At 41.2% G+C, this 23,048-nt stretch overlaps 2 protein-coding genes across 6 annotated transcripts in view; one reads left to right on the top strand and one right to left on the bottom strand.

Moving 5' to 3' along the window:
* The window catches only part of MRPS27 (mitochondrial ribosomal protein S27), a 90,914-nt gene extending 80,235 nt beyond the window's left edge, over positions 1 to 10,679 (bottom strand). Inside the window, exons 1-2 of one of the 4 annotated variants that reach the window (XM_033429983.2) lie at positions 10,572 to 10,679; positions 4,031 to 4,108 (exon numbers count right to left, since the gene is read on the bottom strand). In XM_033429983.2, the coding sequence (XP_033285874.1) occupies positions 4,031 to 4,108; positions 10,572 to 10,644 (151 nt within the window). In that variant the 5' untranslated portion in view covers positions 10,645 to 10,679. Of the gene's footprint in view, positions 1 to 4,030; positions 4,109 to 4,579; positions 4,602 to 8,211; positions 8,302 to 10,412; positions 10,537 to 10,571 lie in introns of those variants that run through there. The other 3 variants (XM_033429984.2, XM_004270794.4, XM_049707705.1) reach the window with 3 other exon arrangements.
* Positions 10,680 to 10,713: 34 nt separating this feature from the next.
* The window catches only part of PTCD2 (pentatricopeptide repeat domain 2), a 28,382-nt gene continuing 16,047 nt past the window's right edge, over positions 10,714 to 23,048 (top strand). The window contains exons 1-5 of one of the 2 annotated variants that reach the window (XM_033429986.2): positions 10,714 to 10,871; positions 12,158 to 12,250; positions 15,884 to 16,013; positions 20,171 to 20,288; positions 22,965 to 23,031. In XM_033429986.2, coding sequence (XP_033285877.2) covers positions 10,757 to 10,871; positions 12,158 to 12,250; positions 15,884 to 16,013; positions 20,171 to 20,288; positions 22,965 to 23,031 — 523 coding nt within the window. In that variant the 5' untranslated portion in view covers positions 10,714 to 10,756. Of the gene's footprint in view, positions 10,872 to 12,157; positions 12,251 to 15,883; positions 16,014 to 20,170; positions 20,289 to 22,964; positions 23,044 to 23,048 lie in introns of both variants that reach the window. The other variant, XM_033429987.2, reaches the window with a different exon arrangement.

Raw genomic sequence — 23,048 nt, 5'->3', positions numbered from 1 at the left:
AATTTATAAGACATCTGAGGAAATGTGAACATTGAGGAAATATTTAATGATGTTAAGGAATTACTAATTTTTAGATATGAGAATGGTATTGTAGTTATGTTTTTAAAAAAATCCTTATCTATAGAGATACGTATCAAAATATATATAAAATGATCAGATAACAAGAATTTGTTAAAATGTAACCTGGTAGGGTTTGATGAAACAACACTGGCACAGAATTGATAACCATTGAAGCTGGGTGACAGACCATGGGGGTTCATTATACTATTCTCTCTACCTTTGTATGTTTCCATAAAAAAAGATTTAAAAAGAGGCAAGATAAGAAGGGAACATAACCAACTGCACTGTATGGACCTTATGTGCATAACCATTAAAAAAAATTTACCAGAGTATCAGGGAAATTTGAACACTGACTTGATATTTCATATTTAAATGATTATTAATATTTTAGATGTGAAATGGTATTAAAAATATCCTTATCTTTTAGAGGTATATACTGAAATATTTATGGGTAAAATGATATACTGTCTGTGATCTGCCTCAAAATCATCCAAAGGATCAGGATGGGGAAATAGGTAGAAGTAGAAATGAAAATTGGCCAGGAGCTGATAACTGTTGAAGCCAGGTGATGGGTAAAGAAGATTCCTTATACCATTCACTCTACTTTTGTATGTTGTACATTTTCCATTATAAAACATTTTAAAAAAACACTACAGTGCTAGAAGTCAGAATAATGGTTACCTTTGAAGAGGGTAATGGGAGCCACAATAAGGGCTTCTGGAGTGGTAGGAACCTTCTATTACACAGGCTTGTTTACTTTGTGATAATTCATCAATCTGCACATTATGATTTGTGCACTTTTCAGTATATTATACTTCAATCAAAAAATATTTTTTAAAAGCAAGAGATCCACTACTTCAATGCAAGAGAAGACACTAAGGTAGAATTACAGGTACTACAGCAATCACTAAGAAAGTTTAGTGAGCAGAAAGGCAAGAGGATACAGTATGGCCCTAAGCAAATGCTGGATCTGGTCTCATTTTTCCCATCTCTTAAGGGAAATAGGAGCTGCCTCGGCCGCTGTTGTGGAGCATTAAACGTAACAGTGTGTGTGAAAGTGCTTAGCACAGACCCGGGGCACACATCTAGCAGTGAACAAAATCTGCCTTTTGACTTTTATGTCAGAGGACCCAGCCTGCATTCATGGCCTGCTTGCCCTCTAGACTGCAGCATACGTATACGGCACTCGTGGTATTAATCTAGACCTCCGCAGTAATAAATTACTCTCAGACGGGGAGCTGGGTAGATACCCATCAGCCCTCCGCCAAGGCTCTAACAGAAAACCACTAATGAGACTGAACAGAGGAGGCACCACAGCAGCACGACCATCCGAGAGAACCCAGCAGGTCTCCTCCGCTGTATTCTGCATGGAGGCAAAAACCGCTTCAGACCAGGGAAGCCCACGCCCACGCCCTCACCCACATCCAGGCACAGTCCCTCCCGAGCCGCGATCCACTCCACCCCACTCCACGCCCTCCAATGGGGACGCGCGGAATAAAAGCCTCATATCGCCCCCTCCTCCCTCCCCCAATCAGCAAGCCCGCACCAGATCACAGCGCCCAATCACATTGCTCCACATGCTGAGGGCAGCCCTCCGCGCAAGCGCGCATGGAGAGGCTTCCCAAGGCCAGCGCCCAAACGCCGGGCTCCACCGGCTGCGCGCGTCTCCGCAGAGGCCACACTGCCATCTACTGCCCGATCATCCGTATGTAGCCCCAGGCGTACTACCTGATTCTCTGGGCCCATACCCCAGCCCAAAGGCTCAAATAAGAATTAGGGAAAACATCAGTAATATCACGTATGAACGCGTTTTAATTACATTCTCTTACACAGAAGAAAAAAAATATTGTCTCTAACAGCCTCTTTTTCTTCCAAGCAGTTTGAATTTCAAAACCTCATCTCACCTCACAATCTAATGTTTTATATATGAGTAAAATCAAGGGGCCTAGGGACTTGTTCCTTTCACATATTTCTGGAGCACCTACTATATGTCAGGGTATTACCTGGGGCGGGCATTATCATCCCTAATTTATAGATATAGGAACCGAGTTAAGGGACAGTTTCTGAAAGCTGGCAGAGCTGGGGTTCACAGCCAGCCGTCTTCCCCTCCAAGTGCAGACTCTTCACCACATCACACTGCATAATGAAGGTACAAAGTGCTGTAAGAATATAGGATGAGGAAAAAATCAACTGACTCGACAGGGACTCAGGATGTACAGAGAGGATTATTAGCAGGGTGGTATTCAGTAAATGGTAGCTGGTACATACTGCTTTTCTAAGTACATTAATCTTAACAGAGAGGAGACAGTTACCTCCATGTGATACTTATTCATTGCAGATTATGCTCATTCTTTGGCAAAAAGCATCTGCTCACTCAGGAATCCATGACAGTTTTCCCTAGGTTTGTCTCCGAATAACAGAGATGACCCATACCAAGGCACCAAATATAATGGTCTTGTTTCCTAATTTTCCCTTCATACCCAGGAAAGTGTTAACAATAGCTTATATGAAATTCTTCATTCTCGTTTCTGCACTTCCATAGCACTTTTCTTATAATTCACATATGGCACATCAGAACGAGCTCTGCAATATAATTAACTGAGCCCATTGTGCTTTCATCACTAGAACAGTGGTTCCCAAAAGAAGTACCAAAAGGCCCTCAAGGGCATTTTAGAATATATAGGGGTATCTTTTTGACTGTCTAAATGACTGCAGGCCATTACTGGCACTTACTGGGTAGAAGACAGGAAAATTACATAACTTGCAATCCCTAGACTGATGGACACATCAAAACACTGTCCCTGTTGGGAGCCAGTGTTTTCAGTATGGAAGGGAGATACAAACATGGACTAGAGGAAGGCAACGAAGAACTCTGTAGAGATGAACTGGAATTGCAGGTTTCAGAATGATTTTTTCATAATTTGTAAACTATGTACATATAAGCTTATATGCATGTATGTGCACATATGTATGTTTATGTGTACATGTATACATGTTTTTCCTAGCTCTGTCCACTGAATGGGCAAAGAAGCAAAAATTCCATAGTAGCAAGGGGGACACCTAGTGCACAGATCTTGGTTTCTAATACCACTCCCTAGTAAAAGGAACCAGTGCTCCTTGGAGAAATACAGCTGACCCTTGAACAAAACAGGCTTGAACTGTGCAGGTCTATTTACACATGAATTTCTTTCACTAAATGCGTACTACAGGATTACATGCATGATCTGCAGCTGGTTGAATCCGTGGGCAGAAACTTGGCTAGGAAGAAACCACATATACGGAGGACCAACTTTACATTATATGTGGATTTTTGACTGCATTGAGGGTGGGCTCCTTTAACCCCCATTGTTTAAGGGCTAACTGTAATTGATTTCAGGGCTAGAGCAAGAAAGGTACAAGATGGAACACTGGGAGACAGCTTGAAATGCTTCTACTAGCCAAATTTCAGAGAACTGGACTACCAAAATAACTAAGGATGGTAATGAATCATTAAAGGGAAAAAAAAAGAGGAATCCATAAGATCATATTGATAATAAATAGAGAAAGAAATGGGAGAAAAAGGGTTCTTGCTTACAGTAAATACTGAGTAATAATTAGTAAATGTGGAGGTATTAACGAATTTGGAAAACCATCATTTTGCAACCATCATAGTAAAGATTGATTTTGCAGATAAAACAGGCTGCATGGTAACTAACTATATGATAAAAATGAACAAAAAACAAGAAAGAAAATAATTGTTTACATAATTCAGGGAGACTGTGAAGGCAAAATGAAATAGAAATTTGCAGGAAAGAAAAAATGATTTTGCCACATGTGAAACAACAGTCTAATTCTTTTTAAGGCTTAAAAATGTGCTTATCTGAATTGGATTATCATAAAAGCATCATTTCACATATATCTCATACGAATATATGATGACAAACATGGAGTGACTAGAAATGACCCACATAATAGCCCGATAAGTACCTACCAAGGTGACAATCTTCTTTTTCTCTTGCTTCCCATTTGTGGCTGTCCACATATGCTGCAGAAAGTAGGCATCTTTTACCTGAGGAAAAAGACAATTTTTTCAACAGGCATAGTTTCACAACAGGTTCAGTTTATATACCTGTTTTATTAAACATATCTTTGCCATATTTTCCATTTACTAGATTATTTAAAGATCTATTATGAAACTGTAACCAACATTACACAGTTTACAATTCAGTTCATGACAACATGCATTCAACCTCTAACAAGCAGAAGATGCAGAAAGCCTGTTAAAATTTCTACCATAACGTTATGAGCAAAAATGTTGCTAATTCTGTTCCTATTACTTTAGGACTAGTAGCCATTTGTTTCCACTAATGCAGAGCCTAGATGAGCCTTAAAACTCCTTCTTAGAACCTAAAATATTTGCTGAACAGCTGTTTAACTCATTAAAAGACTGCTTTATCATTATTAGTCCTAAAAAATTTCCATCTGACTTGGATCAGCATATTTACCCTTATTTCACATAAAGCAAAGAGTAATATCTTACCCGGTAACACAGCACCCTAGTGGTAAATAACAGAAACCTAATAAGCCAAATCTGGTGTAACCCACAAGATGACACCTGTCACAATGACTGGCATACAGCAATGCTCAATAAACATGAGCTCAAGGAATTAATGAGAAAGAATGAATGGCAACCTAAAATTAAAACCTTTTGAGCTTCAAAGACACCATCAAGAAAGTGAAAGAATAACTCAGAATGGGAGGAAATATTTCCAAACCATTTATCTGATCAGGGACTTGTACCCAGAATATATAAATAACTCTTACAACTCAAAATTTAAAAAGACAACCCAGCAGAAAAATGGGCAAAGGATTTAACAGACATTTCTAAAAAAAAAGAAAACACACAGATACATACATACACATAAATACACACACACACACACACACACACACACACACACACACACGGCCAACAAGTGCATGGAAAGATGTTTAATATCATTTCCCATTAAGGAGATGCAAAATATATTTAAATACAACTTCACACCCACTTAGGATGGGTATAATCAAAAAGGCAGATAATAACAGCTGTTGATAAGGATGTAGAGAAACTAGAAACCTCATGTATTGCTGGTGAGAATGTAAAATGGTGCAGCCACATTGGAAAAGTTCAGCAGTTCTGCAAAATGTTAACATGGAGTTACCAGGTAACCCAGCAATTCCACTCCTAGGTATATACCCAAGAGAAATGAAATCATGTCCACCTAAAAAACTGTACATAAATGTTTGTAGCAATATTATTCATAATGGCCAAAAAGGAAAAATGCAAATATCCATCAATTTATGAATGGCTAAACAAAATAGTATATTCTTATAAAGGAATATTATTCAGCAATAAAAAGAAATTAAGTACTGATACATGCTACAACATGGATGAACCTTGAAAATATTACGCTAAGGAAAAAGAAGCCAGTCACAAAAGACTACGTATTATGTCATTCCATTTATATGAAATGTCCACAATCGGCAAATCTAGAGACAGAAAGCAGCTTATTGGTTGCCTAGATCTGGAGGGTAGACAGGCAGAAAAACCTAGGTGGAAATGGGGAGTGACTGCTAATGAGTATGGATTTTTTTTGAAGTGATGAAAATGTCCTAAATTGATTGTGGTGATGGCTGCTGTACAACCCTGTGTATATACAAAAATACATTCAACATTAAATTGACTACTTTAAATGGGTGAATTGTATGTGAACTAAATCTAAATAAAGCTGTTTAAAAAAACTGAAAAGGAATGAATGGCAGACTATTACCTGAAGGTCATAGCAGACCATAAACCAAACACAACTAGAAGGCATGGGAGCCGATTAAGCACAGTATTTGCATGCTATTGTTATTCTCTATCCGTCTCCCAACTAAAACAAATATAAACACGTCTGTGTGTTTATACACAAGACCAGTCCCTCCCTTGCCTTCAGCAGAGGTTGGGTCAGACCTTTACTAGAATAGTATGTCTAAATTTGAAGTCTAAAGTTTAAGCAATGAAGCAATAATATTAAAAGCTGTCAAAGACTGCCTCAAAGGGGAACTAAGATATTTCTTAAAAATAGTAACTATTAAAAAGTGCCTACATTTCAAATGGATTTTTTTTTTAATGATTAGATGTTTGGAACTTAGAATACATTTTTCATACAAATGATGTTATAAATTGTCAGTTACATTCCTAGATCTGTCAAGAAGGATGAACAAAATGTAACGGCATTGATGGCATGACATTAGGTGTGTAGCTGCACACTAGGTCAGGAGTGAGCAGACCTGAGATTTAGTTTGAGTTTTACCAGCTGGTAGAAAACTTCAGACCGTGCAGTTGTAAGTGAAGGAACTGGCCGGGTGATATTTAAGGTCTCTGCATGCTCCAACAGTCTGACATAGAACCAAAACAATCAGTTCAGATAACCCATTCATAATTTACTGTAGCATTTCTATGCAAACTGAATTCCAATTTCTAAAACCAGGTAGATCTCTCCTTTCTGTGGGAAACAAGGGCAGCCCTTTTCTACGTGAGCATGAGCTCAGGAGAGGGCTGTTAACCTATATACTCCAGGATACCAGTGACTTAAATATTCTCTATTCGTTGTTATTACATTCTCTTACTTATTCTCTATTTCTTCTCCTAGCATATGTTTTATTCTAGCATAAGAAATCAGCCCTCCTTGTTCTAAAGTCAGAAAAGACAATTATCTAGAATTATGTTCATGAGTTTTGAACTGGGAGACAAAAAGCAGAGGAGGTGATGGTGGGGAAAGACAGGAGTGCCAGAATGCTGTGTGCAGTTGTTCAAGGAGATCACATGACCGAAAACAAAATTAGAACTAGTAAATTTACAAAAGATAAGCCCAGTAACTTTCATATATATATGAACTTTTAAATGTTTGCTTTATAAGAAAGTAACCAGGGTTTCCCTGGTGGCGCAGTGGTTGAGAGTCCACCTGCCGATGCAGGGGACACGGGTTTGTGTCCCGGTCCGGGAGGATCCCACATGCCGCGGAGAGGCTGGGCCCGTGAGCCATGGCCGCTGAGCCTGCGCGTCCGGAGCCTGTGCTCCGCAACGGGAGAGGCCACAACAGTGAGAGGCCCGCGTACCGGGGAAAAAAAAAAAAAAAGTAACCAGTAATCATTTTCCACCTCCATTGAGGATACAGTGAAAGGAAATAGGTATAAGGATAAAGAATTTAAATTTGGCAAGTGGAAAATCTTCCTAATAGAAACCAATGACAAACATAGGAATGAGTTACCAAGTGGGGTAGGCAGAATAATGTCCCCCCCCAAAAGATGTCCATGTCCTAGTCCCCAGAACCTGTGAATATTAGGGTACATGAGAAAGGGGGATTAAGGTGACAGATGGAACTAAGATTAGCACATCAGCTGACCTTAAAATGAGAAGACTGTCCTGGGTTGTCCAGGTGGGCTCAGGGTTTGTTTGTTTGGCCACACTGCACAGCATGTGGGATCAAACCAGGGATCAAACCAGGGATCAAACCCGAGCCCCCTGCACTGGAAGCGCAGAGTCTTAATGACTGGACTGCCAGGGAAGTCCAGGTGGGCTCAATGTAATCACAGGTCCTTAAAAAGTGGAAGAGGGAGACAGGTTGTTAGTGTGAGGCATGAAAGACAGAGGTATATAAGAAGCACCTGACTTGCCACTGCTCGCTTTGAAGATGTCTGAGAAAGGGACGATGAGCCAAAGAATGCAGGTGGTCTCCAGAAGATGGAAAAGACTAGGGAAACAGATTCACCCCTAGAGATTCCTAAAGGGAATACACCCCTTTCAACACCTTGATTTTAGCACAAAAAGACTCTATCAGACTTCTGACCTACAGAATAGTAAGGTAATAAATCTACGTTGCTTTAAGCCACCAAATTTCTGGTAGTTTGTTACAGCAGCAACAGGAAATTACTACACCTTCAGATAGACAGACATTTCATTATCTGTAAACCTTTTAAAGTAGGGTATTCATCTTGCTGAGATACTTTTAAATGACATCATTTAAAGTTTTTCCCATCTCTGTATGGTAGTTGAGGGGTTTGTATATTAACGTTAAAACCAAAGAATTTCTATGAAGCCAGACAGGACATTAAGTGGACAATGGCAAAATGGAAAATCTAGATCACCTTCTCAAACCTAATGTCCATATGAATCTTGATAAAATGCAGATTCTGATCAGTAGGTCTGGGGTGGGAACAGAGATTCTGCATTTCTAAAAGTTCCCAGGTAATGATGACGATGTTGACCCTCAGATAACATTGAAATAACGAGGGAATAGGATGTTATCAGCCTCACAAGTTTAGATCTCTGAGTCCGTTTAATCCCACTCTGTATATGCCACCCAAGAGCATATATATACCCTTCTTGAACCTGCTAACCCTTCAGCCAGTCAACTTTAAGAGCAACAATATTCTAAGATAACTCTCCACTAAAAAGCAAATATCTCCCCTGCTTAATTCTGAAAAGATACCTCCATGGACCAGAATTTCAAAGTTTAGTAAATACTTATTTATTAAAAACTTACTTATTTTATAGTTAATTTGGCCTTTGGTAAAATGTCTCCAAACATGTTCTCCATCCAAAGGGAAGCAGTGTGATTGTGAACACAGATAGGCTTTAGAGTCACAAAGTCTAAGTGTAAATCCTAGCTTTGCTATAAAAAATTTTATAAAAATGTGGGCAAGTTACACCAGGTCTCTGAGCCTCTTTCTTCATATGTAAAACAGGGAAATACTGTATCATAATTTAAATAAGGGCATATATTAAGTACCTAGCCTAATGTCCACTATGTAGTAAGTGCCCAAAAAGTTTCCCTCTCTAGCCTCTTCATATACTGAAGTCACTTTTTCAGTTCATCTCAATAAACCTTTCTCTCATCCTCTTGATCACTTTAGTTGCCCTTATCCATTATGTTGTAGGGAGAATCAGTGGAAGCACTGAAGTATTCCAAATACTGATTGGTCCTCAGTTTGTACAAATTTTTTCTTCTTTTATCTGGTAATGGTTCAAGATGTTTTGATGACTTAAAGCTCCTTATCAAACCCCCAGTGGTCCATAATGTACTATCCTACATACTTATATCACTCGCCTTATACACTTCAGTTCCTGATTTCAAGACTCCTTTCATCTGTGGTCTAACCCCCTGCTTGTGCAATATAACTTTCTGTAATGAAGGAGATGTTCAATTCTGAACTATTCAATACAGCAGCCACTAGCCACAGGTGTCTACTGAGCACTTAAAATGTAGCTAATGTGACTAAAGAACAGAATTTTTAAATTTAAACTAATTTAAATAGCCATGTGTAGCTCCCGGCTAAGTCAATGGAACAGCACAGGTGTAACCTATCATGAGCACACCATTTCAAACTACCATCAAAATGCTCACTGGAAATTCTCTCAATTCACCTTTATCTAATTTCCATTCCCCTGTTAGTATGACTGCCCCCGAATATCCTAAGCAACTATGATACTTTCCCTGATAGACAATCCAAGGTCTTGTTTAAATTGAAAAGCATTTACTAACAACGTAAGTAAACAAGCTAGTAAATAGCTACAACAGTTAATTCTTACAGAGGTGCCAAGTACTGTGCAGACCACTTTACCTAATGTGTGGCATGAAACATTTTCATTAGCTAGGTCAATCAGTTAATTCTCAGAAAACTTCTGGTGGCCAGCTATAAGGTTTCACGTTGATATTTAAAGGCGTGTGGGCAAAACTGTATGTGTTGCTTTTTAACAGGGGCTAGAGGAGGTATGTTGGAAAGAGGAGATAATAGGCATTGGAAAAATCAATTGTGATTACTGTATTTTAATCATATAATCAGATACATCTGTCAGGATTTAGCTTCTGTGAATTAAAAAAGTTTTTCCCAATGTCTTCATCAGCAGGTCCTGTAAACAGGCTTTGAGTGAGCCGTCATTCATTCGGATATCAAAGTACTTTAAAAGTAACTATTAGCATTTATTGTCTGAACGGAAAACTTGGGCAAAGAAAAGTCAATCAAAAGTTGCGCCCAAGGTCATCAGGTAAACTGAGATTAGTAAGAAATTCCTTCACCAAGTGAAAACCAAGGGTCTGGCCACACGTCAGGTGTTGAGGAGAACGTTTATGACGCCCCTCTAAGGAAATTCAACAGGGAGAGAAATTTCATAGCCCCAGGGGGGACACATTTGGGCTTTTCACGGGCAGCAAAGAGATGACCACCCTCACACACAAACCCGGCAAATCATACGCAAAAGCTCTCATGCCCGGACTTCCTCTGCTTTTCACACCTTTGGATAGGCAGACACTATTATTTTAGGGAAGGAGATGGGTCATAGGCCTTACCTCCCCTCTCTGTGCTACCAAACACCTCCATGGGTTTCTCCAGCAACTAGATCCCAGAAGCATTTCCTCTCCCCTTAAAAGCCCACTGCTCCCTCTACTCAAGGAACAGAGTTCTCAGGGGCCTAATGAAGCAGCCCCACGAAGGTAGCAGCCACCAACCTGTCAGGGAGAGCTGAGGCAGCGACACTTTCCGCGCCCAGAGGATCCCGCGCCGCACCACGTGGAACGCCATCTTGGAGCATACCAAAGGAATGACCGGTAGGGGGACTGCGGGCGGAGGAAGGGCTAGCCAACAGTCCACGCTCCCCCCCCCGGCTCCCGCAGTTGGTACAGCCCGGGACAGTATGGCGGCCGCCTTTCTGCCTCCGAAGCAAGTCTTACCGCTGCAGGCGCTGCGGAGTTTGGTGCATCCAGGGTTGGGAGGCTTGGGCTCCACCTGCAGCCGCTGCCCTCTCGGAGGTATCCTAGGCCTCGGGCCGTGAAGGAGGGGAGGGATGGGACAGAAGGGAGCTTTACACCTCAGCGGGCATCTCTTTGGAGAAATAACGGCGCCTCACTCAGGGGCCTAGAGCAATCGAGCATGCACTTGCTCTCTGCACGTGGGTACAGTGGTGGCCTCTGGATGTCGTGGACGCCCGTGTGCCTGGGAATTAAAGGACAGATGGGCTGGGCTCTTGACCTGGGGACTGTAGTATTCCCTCGGATGGAGCTGTGCTGCGCCCCGGGAACACCTCCTCCCGCTTGGGTGTACTGTCCTGCAGAGTTTGGGAGGGGAGGTCAAAGACTATGAGTTTGGAGTCCAGCTCTGTAGCGAACAGTCTGAAAGACTCTGAGCAGGTTTCTTTATTTGTAAAATTATCCCTTAATATCTTTTTGAAAATGATTAAATTTGAAGATGCTGGTGAGTGATAATATTTAACACTTCGTGTCAGGCTTTCCTGTAATACATTTTACATACATTCATTCCTTTTCTCCTCACATCACCCAGTGAGAGAGGTACTATTCTTCATTTACAGAGGAGGAAACCGCAAAGCTAAGTAATTTGCCCAAGGTCAGAGGGAACTGGTAGAGGAAGGGTTTGAACACAGGCAGTCCTACTGTAACCCCTTCTCTGGACTGCCTCTCTAGAAATCAGCAATTTTTGTTGTTACATTGTTACTGTAGTACACAGAGCTCTTGTAGTGGACGGTTCTTTGGCCAAGCTCCAGTTCATGCACAGCCGAGCATCCTAAAGAAATGATGTTTCCTCAACTGATCATTTCTGCTAAGTTGTCGTCAGTGATTCCTGATGTATCTAGAGGATACCAAGAGTCCAAATCTGAGAGGCCATAACACCTCATTTCACAAACTGTCGACAGTCCTGGAAATTCCAATGGTCACACTATAGCTTTTTCCCCTACCCTATATGCTTCTACCTGTTTAAACCAAATCTAGATAGACCTGTTTTGCTGTCTGTCTTTCAGATCCCAAATTCCTGTCTACCCATCCCCATACCCAGTTAATCACTAGCTCCTTTCACACACACACACAGACAAAACTTGTCTTGTGGAGGATTTGCATTCTTTCGTACTTTGGACATTTTTTTCCCCACCAGGGTGACTATTCTATTTGTACCTGTCTAGGTGGGTTATTTATACTAACTGAAGATAAGATCAGTTATTAGAAAGAGACAGTCAAGCTCTACACGTTATTTGCTAAGTATAAAACAGTCAAAATGATTTTACTTTCTTTTCTCTGATTTTTAGCTAAAAGATATCTACTTACAGATAATATTGTGAAATTAAAGGACTTTCAGCATAAGAAGGTGGCTGTTGCATGTAATCTTCCTGGCACCAAAGGTAATCAAATCTATTTCATTACTTCTTTCATTGACCTGTCGTTAAACTTCCCTCTGTCTTTATCCCTGTTCAGTCTCTTCTTCAATGACCTTATCTCACAGAAGAAACTGAGATGATTTATTCTTAGTTTCTTAGTCTGACCTTGCATGCCCCTTTCACCTCACTCTGTTATTGCAGAGTCTACCGCTCTTCTCTTGTCCCTTCTCCCAGGACCCCAGAGAAATACTAAAACTAGTGCTGCAACCAGTTCTCTAGATCAGTGCCACTCAAAGTGAGGTTCAAGGATTAGCAGCAGGTGAGAGGTGGATAGAAATGCCAAATCTCGGGCCCCAGACAATTTGTCTGCAAAATAAAGTCTGAGGGTTCCCTGGTGGCGCAGTGGTTGAGAGTCCGCCTGCTGATGCAGGGGACACGGGTTCGTGCCCCGTTCCGGGAAGATCCCACATGCCGCGGAGTGGCTGGGCCCATGAGCCATGGCTGCTGAGCCTGCGCGTCCGGAGCCTGTGCTCCGCAACGGGAGAGGCCACAACAGTGAGAGGCCCGCGTACCGCAAAAAAAAATAATAATAAAAAATAAAGTCTGAGAAGAACTGCTCCACATGACTGGCTTTCAGACTTCTTGATGCCACCCTCAGTAAAAAATACAATTTGCATTGCATCTCCAGTATACATATATATGTCTATAGATAAATGAGATAAAATGAAACAAAAAATGTATGATGATGCATTTTCATATTTTCTACTGTGTGCTGGAAGAATCAGTAGACTAAAACAAAGGTTTCTTTAAAAAACCAGCAAAACATTGATAACTGTTGAGGCTGGGTGATGGGCACATGGGAGGTGCCCATCTCTAATTTTAGGTATGTTTGAAAATTTTTATTGTAAAAAGCTAAAAACACGTCACCACCACCCTACGTCCTATTCCCTTTCAGCATCTGAGAAATCTTGTTGCATTCATTCCCACTTCTCCTGCACGTTGAGTTTTTCCCAGTACTTCAGATTCCTTTATAAACACAGCAAGTCTCTCCTCTTTTTTTGTTTTTTTTTGTTTGTTTGTTTTGTTTTTTTTGCGGTACGCGGGCCTCTCACTGTCGTGGCCTCTCCCGTTGCGGAGCACAGGCTCCGGACGCGCAGGCTCAGCGGCCATGGCTCACAGGCCCAGCCGCTCTGCGGCATGTGGGATCCTCCCGGACCGGGGCACGAACCCGTGTCCCCTGCATCGGCAGGTGGACTCTCAACCACTGCACCACCAGGGAAGCCCTCTCCTCTTTTTTAATAACAACTCTTTTGTTTGTCCTACTTACTTTTCCAGCTTTCCTCCTTCTCACTGTCAGATGTTTGTGAGCACCTAATGAACACTCCTTGCTTCTCATCTCTCCAGAAAGCAGTCTTCCTTCACTGGTCCGCTATCATGCTGTTGTACAAAACCACCTACAGAACAAGAAGATAAGAGTGACGGAAAATAGATTAATCTTCACTTTTGTAGACTCAATCTAGATTTTACTTCAGTCTTTTCTTCTTACCCCAGGTCGTCTGGAGCTCTGTAAAGTTTGCAGTTAGGGCTTCGTGTCACTATCTAGTTGTTATTCCAGTTGTCATAGTCTTTCTAAGGCTGTGACAGTCGTGCATGTGTTCTAAAAGGCAATTAATATAATGAGTGCCAATCTACTCCACTGTCAGGTATTTATAAAATCCTGTCCACATTTCATCATTATAAGAACCCACAATGGTACTCTGTTATATACCACATCATGTACAAACTTGCCCCTTCCCTCCAGCTTCCTAGCTCTTCCACAGTGGATCTCACCCTTTCTAGAACCAGTGTGATTTCCTGTTAATCTAGTCACGGTCTCCCCTCACCACCTTTTCCCCCAGTTCTGTGCTTTTTCTCATGCTGATTCCCATACCGACAGTTCCCCACCCCCTCAGCTTTGCCAACCCTACTCAGCCCCTTCCTTCCTCTCTGGTACCTCTCCACTTCCACCAGACCTGGTCTGTTTCTGCTGCCCTGATTTCTCTCTTCTCTCCTGTTATGTTTATACTGTCACATGTCACCTACTCTGTCATTATTTTCAGGTAGTTTTATATAGATATATCTTGTCTTCTCAAATAGACTCTAAGCTCTTTCAGGGTAGGAACCATACCTTATCCTTCCTTGTGTCTCTCACACAAAGAAGGATACCTCTGACTATAATATACGATAAGCACTTAATTTTGATGGATTTGTTTTAAAATACAAATTACATCTGTTGAAATTTTGGACTTATTAAGTATTAAGAAGTACAAGATGTAAAGACGTCCCATTAAAGTCTTTTAGCTTGGAAATTGTTTAGAAATATTTAATAGAATAAATCCTCGTGACAGAGGAATGAAAATAAGAACAATATGTCTGTGATCTCCTAGCAGTTACTACATGCTGGGCCCTGTGCTAAGTGCTTTACGTACATTATCTCAGGATGACCCCACGAGGTAGGTATCATGGCCCTCACTTCACACATGAATCTTGTCTCAGAGACAGGCCTCCCCAGATCTCCCCATAGCATTCAAGTGGCAGAGCCCAGATTTCAGCTCATGTCTTCCCAACTCTAAAACCTTTAACCATTACACGATTCTGCAAATAGAGATTGGAGGGTCCGTTGCATTAATTCAAACCTAATGGACCTTCTTTTCTTGTAAATCAAGAGCAGTGTCTGCCTCAGCTTCCCGATCTTGTGTTTTTAATGTATATTGTGCCATCCCTTTAAGCAGCATTCCTTCGGAGCTCTGGGCCTTGGAACAAATCCTGTAGACTTTCGCAGCTTCTGATACTGAGAACAGCCCTGTCTTCTGGAAAGCAGATGTTTGCTTGGTGGCTGCCTTGCATCTCACCCTACATTCTGCCAAAAATACAGTCCCTTCCTAATGCCAAGAAGCAGTGTTTCCTGTTGGTGTTTGATTGTCTCCACAGTTGATCAGATACAAGACAAGGGACATAGAGCGTGATCACCTTGAAATGATTCTATTACTAAAAGCGGGTTTGCTGCTGTTGGGAGGACTCTTTTACCCCCTGTGCCTTATGCAGTACTGTGGCATGCTTTCTAACAACTGAGTAGAGAGGGACCAGGAGGAATGAAAAAGTGGTAAAACTGAATCAAGTGAAAAAGACTTGAAGTATTCCTGGATCATGTGAGTCATCCGTTGTGGGTTGACGACATTTTCCTTTCAGTTTTCCTGCTAGGTGCCCTGCCAACTGATGGTTTGGATATCTTGGTTAGTTTTTTTTTCTCATGCGTCACCTGTAGATACGGTTCTTTGGGCTAAGCCTCTGGGACGTTAGTTCTCCAACTTTACGGTGCATAAGCATCACCCAGGTAATCAAAAATGCACATTCTTGTGCTCCTCCTCCCAGAGATTCTGTGTTGGGAAGTCTGGAGTGAGGTCTGGACCTGCGCCCTGTGACAGATTCGCTGCTTCATACACCACGTCTGACACTCTGCTCTCGAGACCAGCCAGTGACGGGAGCTGCATGGCCGTGAGCCCCCCTCAGTGGCTCTTTGCATTGTGCCAGGTTCTAGCCTCCCCTTCTCCTTGAGGTCAGCCTCCTGACGGTCTGAGACAGCCTAAGTGATGGCCACCACACTGTGCTTTCTTCCAGAAACCTATTTGAGAAACTTGGAAGAGAAACTGACCCAGAATAAGCTCATCTTGAAAGAGGAGTTGAGAACCTTACTTCATTTGTGTGAGTCCTGGGACGATGTGGAGCTGGCTAAAAATGTCATTTACAGGTGAGGCATTTCCTTAAAATCCTGCCAGCCTTTGTCTTTTCCTACTCTCTCCTTTTTCCTGAGCAATCTCATCTACCTCCAAGATTTCAGCTCTCACCTCTAAACTGGTGACTTCCCAATCTCTTGTCCAGATGCCTGCCCTGAGCGCCACCATTTATATTCATTCATTCATTCAGCGAACACTTATTGGGTTCCTACTACATGCCAGGTGCCGAAGATAGCAAAACAGATAATTCATGCCCCAGGAGATCACCAGCCTCTTCACCAAGTCCACTTACATGTTCCCACGGTCTTCACATTCAACCTACACAGATTTCTTCCTCTTGCTGTGTTTGCTGTCACACTGACCAGTCAGTCATTCTTTCCCCCGATCTCATTTGCCCTCCTCCTGCGTCTGCTCCGCGGTGTTTCTCATCCCTAGCCTTCCTCTCTCTGTCCCCATTACCAGTGTCTTAGCTCAGGCCTCACGCCTCTCACTTGGATCACTTCAGTGGACTCCGAACTAGCCTCCCCCCTACAGGCTTATGCCTGTTACGTTCACTGTCTCTGATCCCTTATCAGACTTCCCCATGCCAGCAGGAACTCATATGTAATCACAGTCTGCTGTTAGGAAACCGAGCAAAGGTGTCACTTGGGAGCAGGATGGCACCAAATCAACAGCTTCCTTTCACCATTCTTTAAAGATACATTTCTATACATGAAGCTGCATTTATACTGTACATTTACAAGAAAAATACAAGGTATTCATATATGGAATACTGGAAGAATACATACCGTAAGTTAACCATGGTTCTTTGAAACATTATATTTTTTGTTCGTCTAAATGTGTACTTTTTTGATTTCTCAAACTTGTCTATAAGGGACATTATTAATTTTATAATGTGAAAAAATTAATGTTATTTTTAAAAAGGAAAAGAAAAACAGAATTATGCAAATTTCATTGAAACTTTGAAAAACACGAAAAAGTAGAAAGAAGAAATACTGCATACATCACACAGTTTGCTGTTTCGATTGTCTCTTGCTGCATAACAAACCACACCAGAACTTAATGACTTAAAATGACGACTGATTATTATTTCTCATAACTCTGTTGGTCAGGAACTGAGGCCGGTCTCAGCTGGGCAGTTCTTATCGTTATCAGCTGAAGTCACCTGCACACCTGCAGTCAGCTTGGTAGGCTGAGCCGGGAGGTCCGAGAAGGCTTCGCTTGCGTTTCTGAAGCCTCAGTGCCCCTGCATGCAGCCCCTCCCCCCGCTGGTAGAGTCTCACTGCTCACGAGTCCAGCCTGAGCTGCACTAGCGCACAGTACACGTGGAAGCTGCAGGCCTTGTGGAGCTGCCGAGGATTGGCACGTCTTCACTCCCGTCCCATTCTCTTGGTCAGGGCAAGTTAGCGGCCAGCCCCGATCCATGGGGAGGGGAAAGGATTCCACCTCTGGAAGGACGGAGCTGCATACACATACAGGGAGGAATGATGGCGGCCAACTTTGGGGCCTGTCTACCACATCCAAGAAACCACTGTTAATATTTTGATACATTTTCTCACTGATTCTTTTTCATGCAAAGATTTTGAGGTTTAGGTAGGGTTTATTTTACATAGTTGTATTTATTACTGTGTATATAAAATGATATTTTCTTGTTTTCCTATTAGCATTGTAGCATAAATGTTTTTGCCTGTTAATACTCTAGGAATCACATTTTAATGGCTATACACTGTTTGATTATAGGTTAGGTATTTTAATTAACTGTGCCCCTATTGTTGAACATCTAAATTATTTCTAATTTTTCACCAGGATAAATAATGCCATGATGAGCAAACTCTATGCATAAAATTTATTCTTTATTTCCTTTTGGGGATCGGAGGGCATGCACCTTTTAAAGCTTGTCAATACAGACTGCCAGATTATTTTCCAAAAGGGATTATGCTAGTTCACAGTCACACTATATCTGCAAACCTAAACCTGCTATTTCAGTTTCATACAGTTGAATCATTTGAGACCCTCTGGCTCGTTTTACTCTCAGTTTTCTTTTTACTACCCAAAGCTATCAGATGTTTACAAGAGTAACAAAACAGGATAACATTCTAAATGCTCCTTCCACTCTTATTTTTGTCATAAACATTCAAAGTATGACTCATAATCCGTTTATTGATGCTAATACTTTCTGCCTGGTTGCTGTCCTTTCCCTCTACTTGTGGACAGCTGGACAAGCTGCGGGGGGCGGTCGATCCTCGGCCTAACCAACCTATTCTCTCTCTTCCTGAGACAGGCGACCCCCTGTTGGGGAAAAAGAGCAACGAGCCAGAACATAAGCTCTTTATTGAGCCAAAAATGGGGAACAACTGAATCTCCTCATAGTCTGGACCACATGCTGTTGTTTGGTTTATAGAAGGGTTTTAGATCCTCTAACTTGAATGTTTCTTGTCAAGAAGAGGTGATATTAACTATCTCTGTGACTTTCTAGCACTTTTATTAGTGTGTCATTTAAGTTAGGAAAATTTTCATTTTTGTTTTTAATCTGGCACACATTTCTCTTGAGATTATTTACTGAAATACTTTGATTTTTTTTTTTTTTTTTTTTTTTTTTTTTTTTTTTGCAGTATGCAGCCCTCTCACTGTTGTGGCCTCTCCCGTTGTGGAGCACAGGCTCCGGATGCGCAGGCTCAGCAGCCATGGCGCACGGGCCCAGCTGCTCTATGGCATGCGGGATTGTCCCGGACCGGGGCATGAACCCGTGTCCCCTGCATCGGCAGGCGGACTCTCAACCACTGCGCCACCAGGGAAGCCCTGAAATACTTTGATTTTTAAAGATGTTCTCCTCAACTTGCCTTACATTGTATAAGAGGGAGCCTATGTCTAAGGCTTACTGTGTGCCAGGCATATCATCTCATTTGATCCTCACAAAAACTCTGAGTTGAGTTCTTTTCTTATCTCCATTTTACAGATGAGGAAACTGAGGTACAGAGTCATTAATTTGCTCATGGTTACACAGTTAGTAAGTAAAACAGCTGGGATTTGAACTGTCATTTTGGAATCAGAGTCTAAAAATCCTTAATCACGACACTATATTTGCCTTTTAATAACTTAATTATTTTTCTTTCCTCCAGCTTTATTGAGGTATAATTAACAAATCAAAGTTGTATATCTTTAAGGTATACAACTTGATATTTTGATATAATAAGTTAATTCATAACTGTTGTAAATGAAGCAATGAATATTTTTTGTAACTTTTATAACTGGATTATGAAATGTATCTTTAAAAGTACACTCATTCTTTTTGGCAGTACATATGTTTAAAATAGACTATCCATATGCTATTATGACTTTCCTCACTGATTTTAGCAGAAGGTAAAAGAATATTCTGTTCTTTAAAATCAGAGCTTCCTAAAATCTGATTTACACGCAGTCATGAGGTACTTGTTTTGTCACCAGATTGTCTTCTTGGTGTCTAAAGCAGGAGGAGTTGGTTGTTGAAAGGAAATTTATGGGCACAGTTTTCAGTTCTGCAGTTCTAACTGGCAGACTGGCTGCTTGTAGAAATCCCAAGCCACATACATATAAAACATCGCTGTCTTTGAAACTAGCCTTTTTCTAGAACTAACATTTCAAAGCTGCATTTAATTTGTTCGGCTAGGTGATTGTAGTTCACATATACTTTTCCCTTAGCCAAGAAAAACAGAGAAATTGGTTTAATTGTAAAATGCACCTATTGGTCGTTTGCCATCCCATATGGGGATACAGCCAGACTTGAGGGGGACACAGCATCACCCCACTCCTTTCCTTGCTCTTCTCCAGGAGCATGGAAGGAGACAGTCAATTCTGCTGGGCTTACAGATACAAGACCCCTGCTATTCCCTGACATATGCTCATATTCAGTCCTAGCAGGTTGTTGGTAAATTGAGATGATTACAATCTGCGTTTTTACTTTCTTTTATTACAGAGTATGTGGGCCTCTAACGACCTTGTTTGTTTATTTAAATGCCTAGCATACTTCTGCTTGCCAGGGTTCTTCTGGTCATCTTTAATTCTGCACTTTCCCCTCCAGACTATGAGAGGACCTCATTCTTTGCTGTGTCCCCAGCACCTAGTAGAGTGCATGCCACGGTCTGTCTTTCCTCAGGTCCCACTGTTTGGCTCATTGAATTATTTTGCTTACCAGGTACCATGCAGAGAACAGGAATATCACTTTGGGGGAGTACAAGTTTGGACCACTTTTCATGAGGTTGTGCTACGAGTTGGATCTCGAGGAATCTGCAGTGGAGCTCATCAAAGACCAGGTTACTGTCTCCCAATTGCCTTCCCTGCCATGGTGACTTCCTTGCGCTGAGGACGGGATGTTTTCAGTGATGTTAGGAAGGGCAGCTCTTCTATACACATTATTCCTGGGTTCGATTTTCAGAGAAAGGCTGCTGGGTTGAGGGAATGAGCTCTTCCCTGGATTTTTAAGGTTTCCTTGGAGTCACTGCCTATGAAGAGGCGTAGGCCTCTTTATACAGAGGTGTGGAAGAGGTGTAAGTACAGATTACAAGGTATCTACCTACCTTGGATGTGTGTCCATCTGGGACTGACATCTTCTCTTTTGAGGAGCTTTTAGTGGGGGCTAGTTTGAGGCAGGCTGCCTTTCCTATTCTTCACCTGTGCCTCTCTCCAGTTTTCGTATTTTTACTTCTGGTTGAAGGCTATGTTGTAAAGTGCTTTTCTGTTTTCAGAATCTCTGCTTTTCACATATTCTGATTTTATTTTCCTAAAAGCAAAAGTAACAATAATTAGTTTTGTAATTATTCATTGAATATTTACCAAGTTTGCAGCATCATGCTTAAGCATTATACATGTTTCATTTCATTTGTTTCCCACAATAGCCCTGGCGAGGTAGGTACTATTATTATTTCCATTTTACAGATGAGGAAACGGGGACTCAGAGACATTATAAATTCATCCATGGTCAGAAACATTTATTAAATTTGGGGGCCAGGGCTGGCCCCCTGGGACATTTTAATATTTTTAAGAATCTCCGTAACTAAGTTGTCCTTTTGCCTCTTACTTTTTTTCATATAAAGTGTTGTATCCATGGAGGAACTGTTAACTCTCACCTTGCCCCTCTTTTAAGGACCCTGGGTATTAGAAAGATGACCATAATATATTAGTAAGCAGAGAAAAGGTGGTTTCAGAACAGTATGGATTAGTTTGAGCCTATTTTTCCCTAAAAGAAGAAATATACATACATATTTACATTATAGCATATATGTTTTAAAAATCTAGAAGGATATACACTAAACTACTGCTTATCTTCAGGGGGTAGAATTAGAGGAAATCCTCACTTTTTACTGTATATACTTTTGTATTGTTTGAGTATTGTTTGACTATTTTGTAATAAGCATATGTTAATGTTGTAATTAAAAGAAAACAAATGTTTCATTGTAATAAATCATAGCCATGAGTATAATGATAAACAAAAAGAAAGAAAATGAGGGTAAAGGTTTTCGTTTTTTGGTTTTTCTTAACCTACCTAAGCATGAAGCATTCATGTATGTATATGTTTCCTGGAGTTGTAGAATAAACTGAATTAGAGTCAAATACCATAAAGCCTAATCCTGCTTCCACCTTACCTTGTCGTGTCCCCTGCCCAGAACCCTGAATTCAGTGCTGCCAGTATGGTAGCCACTACCCCCACGTACCCTTGGAGGCCTTGGACTGCGGCTAGTTCAGATTTACATGGGCTGTAGTGTAAAATACATGATGGATTTTAAATACCTGGCATAAAAAGGAGAATGTAAAGTATCTTATTAATAATGTTTTATATTGATTACATGTTGAAATTTTGGATTTCGTGGGTTAAGTAACATATTATTAAAACTGATTTCACATCTTTCTTTTTACTTTTTTAAATTAAACTACTTGAAAATTTAGAGTCACATACGTGGCTCACACTTGAGGCTTGCAATCTCTCCCTATGGACGGGGCTGCTCTGGTGGCTTCCCGTCCCACTTCGCATAGAACTCAGACCCCTGACCATGCCCTCAAGGTCCCGTTGAGGTACTTCATGTCCTGCCACTCTCTCTCTCACTTACTCCACTCTGGACCTTCTGGTTTTCTCTCAGACAGCCAGGCCCGTGGCCTCAGTGCTCTACATCTGCATCACTTCATTGAGGTCTCCTCTTCTCAGAGAGCCTTCCCTGACCACCTTCCATCATCTTCTCTGTTCCCTTTATCCTGTTTCACTGTTCTTCATAGCCCTGATTGATACTTGAAATTATATTTTTATTTTTTCTGCTTGTTTTATTCACTTGTTCATTGTCTCCTCTGCTAGAATTTAAGCTCCCCTAGATTATAAGCCCTACTAGAGTTTAGGGCAGGGCCATTGCCTTGTTCATCATTTCTTTATTCTTAACACCTAGAATAGGGTCTGCCTAATAGGGTCTCAAAAATAATAACAGACTTGCACAAGACATTTAATGGTGTATTTGAATAGCATGTGTCACATTATCATCCCATTAAAAATGATGAGAACCACTGTTGTAGTGAGTTATTTCAAAAAGTGAATAATCAACTATTATTCGTTTGCCAAAAGAGGATCATAGTTGTGTAAGCCTCTCCCACCTTAGCCCTCAAGCATACTTATAGCTGCCACTTCGTGTTAATATTCTGCACCCAGGTTCCAAGACAACCCCCAGGAGGGCTAACCGGCTTGCTTCTTTCTTCTAAGCTTAGCAGAGCCCATTGCATAAAGACGTCCTTCACTGGATTTCTGAAACGTAGAGATCTCTTGCCGTATCTTTTGCCTCTTGTTCACTGTGCCCGTTGCTAAAGGCATGACCCCAAAAGAGTGGGCACCATTTAAAGTTTTTTGCTAAATGAATAAAATATGTAGACAGTCCTAGACAGAGAAGATGCAGTATAAGTACTCCCTTAATAGTTTTACCTTTTAACCAAACTATATTGTTTTTCTTCATTAGCATTTACGAGGTTTCTTCTCAGACTCCACATCATTCAATATTTTGATGGATATGTTGTTTATCAAAGGTAAATATGAAAGTAAG

The sequence above is a fragment of the Orcinus orca genome, chromosome 3 (genome assembly GCF_937001465.1).
Source record: "Orcinus orca chromosome 3, mOrcOrc1.1, whole genome shotgun sequence".
NCBI lineage: Eukaryota > Metazoa > Chordata > Mammalia > Artiodactyla > Delphinidae > Orcinus > Orcinus orca.
The sequence above is the reverse complement of the archived record's forward strand: the minus strand, read 5'-3'. Positions and strand labels throughout refer to the sequence as shown.